The 8530-nt window shown below is 44.3% G+C and overlaps 1 protein-coding gene across 1 annotated transcript; it reads left to right on the forward strand.

Annotated features, from left to right (window-relative positions):
* Nucleotides 1–273: 273 nt before the first annotated feature.
* LOC113152722 (diencephalon/mesencephalon homeobox protein 1-A-like) lies at nt 274–1889 on the forward strand. The gene is made up of 4 exons (XM_026346133.1): nt 274–427; nt 612–790; nt 885–1329; nt 1471–1889. Exons 1-4 carry the CDS (start codon nt 274–276, stop codon nt 1887–1889), a joined length of 1197 nt encoding a protein of 398 aa, XP_026201918.1.
* The last annotated feature ends 6641 nt before the right edge of the window (nt 1890–8530 follow it).

Below are 8530 nucleotides of genomic sequence, written 5' to 3' on the forward strand. Positions count from 1 at the left end.
CAACATGAGCAACAACTCAAATTTTCTAGTTTTTTAAACTGATGATCGCACTTTATTTTTTTTTCCAAGTTATCTGTTGTGTTATTCCTTCAATAAATGAAGGGATGGGTTTTGTATTGTTAAAGCTTGGACCTGTTGCAATTCTAATTTTTAAGATTAGAATAATTTAATCTCTTTCCTATTTCAACAGCGAGCTGCACCTTCAGGAGCAGTTTTCTTCACAGCCTGACACTCACTCTGTTTGTCTCTTGCTCTGCAGACATCTTGCCCGTCATGCAGCACTACGGGGTGAACGGCTACTCTCTCCACGCCATGAACTCACTCAGCGCCATGTACAACCTCCACCAGCAGGCGGCGCAACAGGCCCAGCATGCACCTGACTACAGGCCCTCTGTGCATGCCCTCACTCTGGCAGAGAGACTGGCTGGTAAGAATGAGTTTCTCATTTTGCTGTTCATGCTTTCACATCTGCATTCATCAAGCAACTGCTGCTACTTTCGAGTGTGATTCATGTTTTTATTCATTGTTCTCTGGGTGATCACCTGCCCTTCGATCTGTCCCTCAATTAAACTGGTCGTGTTTCTTGTTTCTCAACGGCTGCACATTTCAAGACATTATCCTTGAGGCCCGGTATGGCTCCCAGCACCGAAAGCAGCGACGCAGCAGGACAGCCTTCACCGCTCAGCAGCTGGAGGCCCTGGAGAAAACGTTCCAAAAAACCCACTACCCCGATGTGGTGATGCGGGAACGTCTTGCCATGTGCACCAACTTGCCTGAGGCGCGTGTGCAGGTAAAAACCCTCAGTGTCATGTTTCCCTGTTGCATCCTTATTTACTCATCTTGAAAGGTCACAAGCTCTGATCTGCTGTTGTTTATCTGACCAGGTCTGGTTCAAGAACCGCCGGGCAAAGTTTCGTAAGAAGCAGCGCAGCTTGCAGAAGGAGCAGCTCCAGAAACAAAAAGAGGCATCTGGAGTCGCAGAGGGCTCCACAGAGGACTCCAAGACCGACCTCAGCACCACCACCACCACCACCACCCTGGTTCCAGAGGCCCGCACTCCTCCTCCTCCCTCTTCCTCTTCCTCCTGTCACTCAGAAACGGAGAGGCTGGCAGCCACGCGGCCTCAGCCCGGAGAGATGAGCGTGGAAGTGAACGTCACCTCCCCTGAGCCGTCGGACAGCGAGTCAGCAGCAGAAGATAACGCCGACAGGGAGGAGGACGAAGTGAGAGGGGAGACGAGGGTGAAGATGAGGGAGGAGACGCAGGGAGATGGCGGAGCGCAGCCAGGGAGCAGCTCCCCATCCTGCAAACGACTCAGCCCCACAGCAGGTAAAAATATTTCAGTGAAAGTAGTTCACAATCACAGACGAGCAGACACACTTCATTTAAAAACAGGATAAACATATAACAAATATCTCTATAAGACACTGTGATATACTGAAACACTAATATCCTTCTCTCCACCCTCAGACTCTCCCCTGAGCTCCCCCGCCTTGCCGTCCTCCAGCACCGTATCCAGCGGCTTGGCTCAGAGCAACTCCTACGCCTCGTCCCCTCTCAGCCTCTTCCGGCTGCAGGAGCAGTTTCGGCAGCACATGGCTGCCACCAACAACCTGGTGCACTACCCGTCCTTTGACATGAGCACACCGTCCTCTCTGCCCTACCTGGGCATGAACGTCAACATGCCGTCCCCGCTGGGCTCGCTGCCTTGCCAGTCCTACTACCAGACCCTGTCGCAGGCCCAGCAGGTATGGAACAGCCCGCTGCTGCAGGCGGCACCAGGCAGCATCCCCGGAAGCCTCAACAGCAAGACCACCAGCATCGAGAACCTGCGTCTGAGGGCCAAGCAGCACGCAGCCTCACTGGGATTGGACACGCTCCCCAACTGAAGCTCAGGCTGCTCGATGTTCGGCGACTGCTCGGGGCCTTAGCTATGAAATATGGGCCCCTTCCAAGAAGCTGACTTTAGGGTCATCCTTCATTCTCTCGTTGCCCTTTTACATTTGTCAAACATCTTTATCAATCCAAAACCTCATTAGAAATATTACCAATTTACTTGAAGATATTTCAGACCCCACTGTTCTTTTTGCTGCTGTCTGTTCAGAGTCTAACCCGATGTATTGCTGTTCGATATAATTAACCTAAACTGTTTCTAAGAATGTTTAATTTGCCATTTTCTAGATTTCAAATACACATATTTTCAAAACCGGAGCAGAATGACAAACAGTACAAGCAGATTTTTGAGGCCCACGTGGAAACCACAGATCAGGCACTTTAGAGGCCCTTTCTCAGTTTGGGGCCTGTGACTGTCCTCACACCTAATCTCCTTCACCTCATCATCATCATCATCATCATATAGGAATGCTGAGAGGACACCCGAACACGAAGAACATGTCTGATGGACTCGAAAGCGAGATCATAAGAAGAACTCACAGGACTCAGTAAATGAAAACAATCCCACCTGGACTGGATCTTGTTGTATCTGGCTCGTCTCGGTCATTAGCAATCTCTTACCGGCTGCTCACTATAATTTGAGCCTCCTCTGTGAGGACAGAGCAGAATATCTTGTGCTACTAAGCGTTGAGTCTGATGATACGACAAATGAGAGATGTTAAAATATTCTATAATCCAACACCTGAATGTGAACTATGCATGCATGCACCCCTCCCACACACAGAGCATGGCTTTCAGCCGCACAACACAGATGAAGGCACATCACATCTGATATCAGAAATAAAGCTCCGATCAGTCACTATAATCCCAGAGCCAAATGTGTTTTTGTTTTTTTGTGGCTGACTCTCTTTGTTTAAAGTTACAGCACTCAATTAGCCTGCAAGACTCCATTGCGCATTGTAAATATCCCTCAGTGTTCTCCTCCATCAGCCTAGTTAAAGAGTAACTCCACGCCTCTTTTTCGTCTGGTGGATTTTGAAAGGAAACATTTATTTCTCAGCTTTTAGCTTTCAAGCAAAGGACCTACACAGATGAAGACACATCTACCAGCAGAAATGAAATAAGGGGAGAATCTAAGGAGGCATCACGACAAAGAAGTACGAGCCCAGCTGGCATATATTTTTATTAAATTGGGTGCCAGATTGAACTTTTCTGCAGAAAGATGCACGGGCCCATCCTCTATGTACTATATCATTGTAGATTCAAGACATGTATTTCTTAATTGTCTTAAATGTGAGTAATTTATCTGTTTAATGCAAGGGAATAAATCACATGTAAGAATGATTCCTGTTTCCAGTGTTATTGGATGGAGCTCGTTCACAGTGTCACATTTTCCAATCTGACATTCAGGTATAACCTAAAGAAGTGAACTACGAGTTCTTCTTCTAAATGAAAGAAATGTAAAATTCCCACTTGAGTTACGGAAGTAGAGATGCTGCATAAATGCCATCGAAAGCTTCAGTTATCATATTGACGGTTCAGTATTTTCTGAATCTTTAGACCTTCGCCCGCTAAAAGAACACCGTGAACCAGAAATAATCATGCACATGTCTTTAAAAACACCTAAAAACCTTTTTATAAAGTTTCTCAAAGTGAGAAGAAGTTGGCAACAAGAGGGGGATTAGTTTAAGGTGTGCTGAATCCATCTTGTCTGTGGCTCTTTAACAGCGACAGTTCTGATTCCTGCTCACGTTACGTTTAACCCTTTATAGTAAAACATTTAAGTTTGGTTAATGTGCTCCACCGAGGACACCTTGATGATCCGTAAATAATTTAAACGCAGGAGGTCTACCATCTTCAACGGTGAGGTTTACACGCCACATAGGGGGGAACCTGCCACTTGTTCACCCGGAACAGAACGACTAATCCTAAATGAAATGACTGAAGCACATGTGTCAGGTTCTAAAAAGTCCCCAATCCACCACCCACCCATCCACCCCTCACACTTTCTCCCTCTCCCAGCTCCCCTCTTCCCCCACCCTGTCAGCTGAGGTTTGGCTGCACCGAAACAGAATGCTTTGCCATAAGAAGATTACCTTTGGTCGGGATATCGATGGATTAAGTAAGAATAGAATGAGATAAAATAGGACTGAAAAGGTTCCCGGAGTCAGCAAAGTTCAGACACCTGTTTTTTCCTGCTCTTTCCCGCGTCCTCGCTCCATGACCATAAAGATAATATCGCTTTCTGACTGCAGTAGGGCTGCTGAGAGCAGTGGGTGGTTTAGGATGGGGCAGGTTACAGTGCCTTAGAATAAATTTGGGGCTGTAAAGTCATTTTTCACAAATGCCCTTGGGTTATTTCAGGAATTTTCTTTAAATGTGGTCAATTTGTCATGAACGTCAGTGTCTGTGTGTTTCTAAAGATCATATGGGTGTAAATTAATGGGAATACTGTGCATGTGTGTGTGTGAGAGTGTGTGAGAGAGAGAGAGTGTGTGAGTGTGTCTATGGCAGCTAAGCTGCTGAAGGTTTCCAGGAGCTCTTTGATGTGTATCTGGGCAATGCACTATTAGAGGGATTTTCCTAGTTGACAGCTCAGAGAATGTGTGGAGGAATTGCGATGCCAGCGGGCTAAAAGAATGCTGGAAACAGGATTAGGATCATATTCTGGCAGCTCCTGTCACTTCATCAATGGGCTAAGGTTTCCTCAGTGACAGCCCTCCTTCTCTGCCCGGCTAAAACCTTTAGTGGGACCATAAAAGGGGTGAGAGAGGGGAAAAAACAATGATTGAATGGTGTGCTATGATTTCTGTGCTGGGTTTGCTCTGAGGGCTTTGTGTTGGGAGGTCTGAAGGGGACGGCGTTGATTTGGAGGGAGGGGTAGGTCGTGGGGATGAGAAAAGGGGGGGATTTTTTGGGCTGGTGGGCGTGACTGTGGGCTTTCTTGGAAGTTTTACATCCAAATCCCCATGGCAGAGCATGTGGAGGGGTTTTACACTCATGCTAGTGGACAGGGACAGCAGCTTGGTGTCCTCCAGGGAGACAACAGCAGCAGCAGGTGGGGAGAGAAAACACAGTCTCCAGAATCATTTTGTCTGTATAAGCCTGTCTTCACCAAGTGAGACCTCCTTCTCCCTTGTGAAGGCTTATTGACAATATCAGTAAAAACATATATCAACCATCATATCCTATAAATGTATTGGTCCAGGGTCATGTAGGAGCCCATTCCAAAAAGTGTTTTATGGGACATTTAAAAGTGAGAAACTCAAATTATGGGATCAACCTTTAGTAATATAATGTTAAAATATAAATAACACTTCATTCAAAAACTATTTTAAACACATATATTCACAAATTGGCACGTGGTTTCTATTATTATGGATTATTCTCCAGGTATTACAGTTTACATTTTCAGATCTTTAACACATTTTTTTTTTCTTTCTGCAGCTGTAGCACTTTGGATCAGCCATTTTTCTTTTTTTTTTTTTACACATCAGTCACCATGTTCAGGTGAGTCATTTATGCCCTGAGCTGGATATTTTGAGAGGATTTTGAACGGCACCTTCTCTATCTGGGCTCTGAGTTCCAGTTGCAGAATATTTTTTTTTTTTGACTGGTTTTATAGGGTGGTCTCTGGTAATGCATCTTGAACTGTCTCCACACTACCACCGAAACCCCTTCCCTCAAGAGTATAACTCCACACTTTGCTCGCCCATGTGAAACAATACTTTCACAATACCACAGGAGTTTTGATTGTTGGCGACAAGTTATATAATGCCAGGAATTACAGACTAGCATGCAAATGCTAAATCCTCCTCTCTTTCTCCTGAGAAGTGGATGAGACGGACTATATCTGCAGGCTTCACTCTGGCTCCCCAGCTTTGTGCTACAGAGGCGCTCTCCTTTCTCCCCCTGACTTGGGTGATAATCCTGACACGCACTGTCTGCATTTTTTACTGTACTTGTTTAAGCGCATTTGCAGAGCATTTATCTCACCAATGTAAACCAATTTAGCTATAAGGGCCTTGGGCCAAGCAAGGCGCTGGAGGGAAGAAAGGAAAACTCAAACCTAGCAGATGTGCAGAGAGGGGAGGATGGGAGAGCTGGCGAGGACGCAGGGGTTGATGAACAACTGAATGCAGCAAAAAGGGAAAGCGGAACCGTATTGGAGAAAAAGAGTGTTCCCTGTCCGAAGGGTAAGCTTTTGAAACTTGGGATGGGGGCCTTTAAAGCCGATACAACGTGGATCACTGAATTGTTGAGTCACAGAATCTGAGAAAATCATACGGAGCTCCCAGCTAATCCTGTCATAGTGAAATCGGTGGGCATACTTTGGGGATACCAGCCCCTTCTGAAGAAATTTGGAGCCTGCTGTATTGACAGAGCTGCTGTTTGATACCGCCTATACACCTGTATCAGCTGTCTGTTAATCTGCCTTCCCTCCTCCCACTAGTCCTGCACAGCATGTCGCTTCTGCTGGTAGTAATGGCTGATGAAATGGACCAAAGATCTAAAAGCTGCCAATCTTGCTGCTTCTTGATGTCTCCTGTACGTGGCTCTGGTTGCAGGATGAACTTGTCACTTTGATCATCTGAAAGGCAGGAGTCCCGCTGTGTCAAACATTACTACCTGGAATTCTGCTGGGCCATAAAGACTATGGGCTCCTTGGTCCCTGAAATGGGACATTAAGACAGAATCATCCTAGTTTAGTTGTGGTGATATCAAGGTGTTTTATTTTCTGGCGCACAGGCAGGGTCTGAATGTATTTGGATGTCTTTTAAAGTGCCTGATCTTATAGCCTATAGTTCCTGTAAATGAGGTGTTTGCTGCTCTTATCAATGAGACGTTACATGAGAAGAGCACCTCGGCCTAGCAGGGCTGTTAAACCATTCAGCTGTGCGATTACAACAGGCTGAGCGTTGGCTGGATGTCCTCAACTTCTATAACTATTTCAACTACTTCACTCACTTGTTTTTACAAGTTCTGGTACTAAAACCTTGTGTGGTTTTATTTATAGCATCATGCCCATTTACTGACGTCATTTTAAAACAATTCAAGCCTCTTATTATGCATCAATATTTTGCTATAACCAACGCTCTCTTCAGCCGTCTAGAAGTTACGTAGATCCTCAGGATCCACGATCAGAAATTTGATGTTACAAGCTTATATGGAAACATGTACAATTCACACACTCATGTAGCACGTCTTTGTCTTGAACGTCTTTTCCTTCATCACAACCGGAAAAACAAGGATGTTACCAATAACATTAATTACTGACTTTCTTAATGTGCCAGTAAATCATCACAGTGTGACAGTGAACCAGCACACACCATACAAGGACGCTGAAAATAAACCAGCGAAATGGAAATCAGCCATTATTCATTTTATTATCCAGTTTATTCATGTCAGTTTGTGTCAAATAAGCTCATTTAAAACAAAATTAAAGAAATTATATATTAAAATGTCCATGCTTTGTTTTATTTAAAATTCTGTCAGTCAGACATATTACATGTTTATGACATGTTGTTGTTATGGTCGTGTTTTATGCTAATGCTGTGGATTTAAATTAGACAATGCTAGGATGAATTAATGGGTATTTTATTTAAACTGCTATTTTGGCGAATTGCTAAATATTCCTGTGCACATCACTTGCTCTTTGATCAATTGTGATATTTTTAAGGCACCACCACCACTTAAGTAAAAATTTAATTGATTTTTATTACATCTAATATAATACATACTGCCTACCTGTAATTGGTAAATGTATTTAATGGGTCACTTTGCAGGCTGAGTTTGTGTATGTGTGTCACTGCTTCTGTCTCAGATCCTGAGGGATTTATGAACAATGTCAAGTTCCCTCTGAAGACCTGAGTCTCTTCACTGCCTCTTAAAGCTTAATGCTCCCTGACTGAGTGGCACAGCAAGAGCCACACTCTCTCTCTCTATGTGCCACAGATAATGCTAAGAACAACCTCTCAATTCCAGCTCTCCTCCTCGTCTAATGTGCCCTCCTTCCCCTACCGAATGCACACGACCATTTTCATTCAATGAGACAGCGGTGCATATGTGGGTGATTGTAATGGAAAACACTAACATTGTCCCTAATGGTTTCCCATCCCAGGGGAGTTTTAAAACATATGTAAATTTATGTAAACCTAACAGAAACACATATTTACAATAGCACAGGGTAATCACAATATGACGACATGGTGCGCTGGCCCCGTAGATGGAGGCACCATGTGTCATTAGTCTCCTTTATCTCTTTTCGGTTTCCTGTTATGGCGCCAACAAAACAATCGCTCACAATAAGAATGAAAATGATCTGTAATCATCTGTGGAACAGTGATGGAGAATGAGAGGTGGAGGGTAAAGAGGAAAGTAAAGGATAAGGTTTTGTGTACACATAGCTGCAGGGCGCCTTGAAAGTGCACCGCACTATGACAACTTACTGTAGGTTGATGGTTGAAGTTTCAAAATCTGTACATTTTAAAAACAAAAAAAAGTTGTATTTGAATAATGTATTCTGACTGATGGCACAGCTGAGCAGGGGATTACATTACATCTAATCTATAGTGTGCATTATTTTGGACTGGCACCCCTATAAAAACACTTTGCTGATAACAAATAACAGAACCTC

This window comes from Anabas testudineus, chromosome 4 (assembly GCF_900324465.2).
Source record: "Anabas testudineus chromosome 4, fAnaTes1.2, whole genome shotgun sequence".
NCBI lineage: Eukaryota > Metazoa > Chordata > Actinopteri > Anabantiformes > Anabantidae > Anabas > Anabas testudineus.

What these genes read in the sequence shown, in the direction of transcription:
- LOC113152722 (XM_026346133.1), top strand. Translation starts at nt 274, where the DNA reads ATGCAGCACTACGGGGTGAACGGCTACTCTCTCCACGCCATGAACTCA. An exon ending in TCTGGCAGAGAGACTGGCTG is followed by an intron (nt 428 to 611) that starts GTAAGAATGAGT and finishes GCACATTTCAAG; the next exon opens with ACATTATCCTTGAGGCCCGG. An exon ending in TGCCTGAGGCGCGTGTGCAG is followed by an intron (nt 791 to 884) that starts GTAAAAACCCTC and finishes TTATCTGACCAG; the next exon opens with GTCTGGTTCAAGAACCGCCG.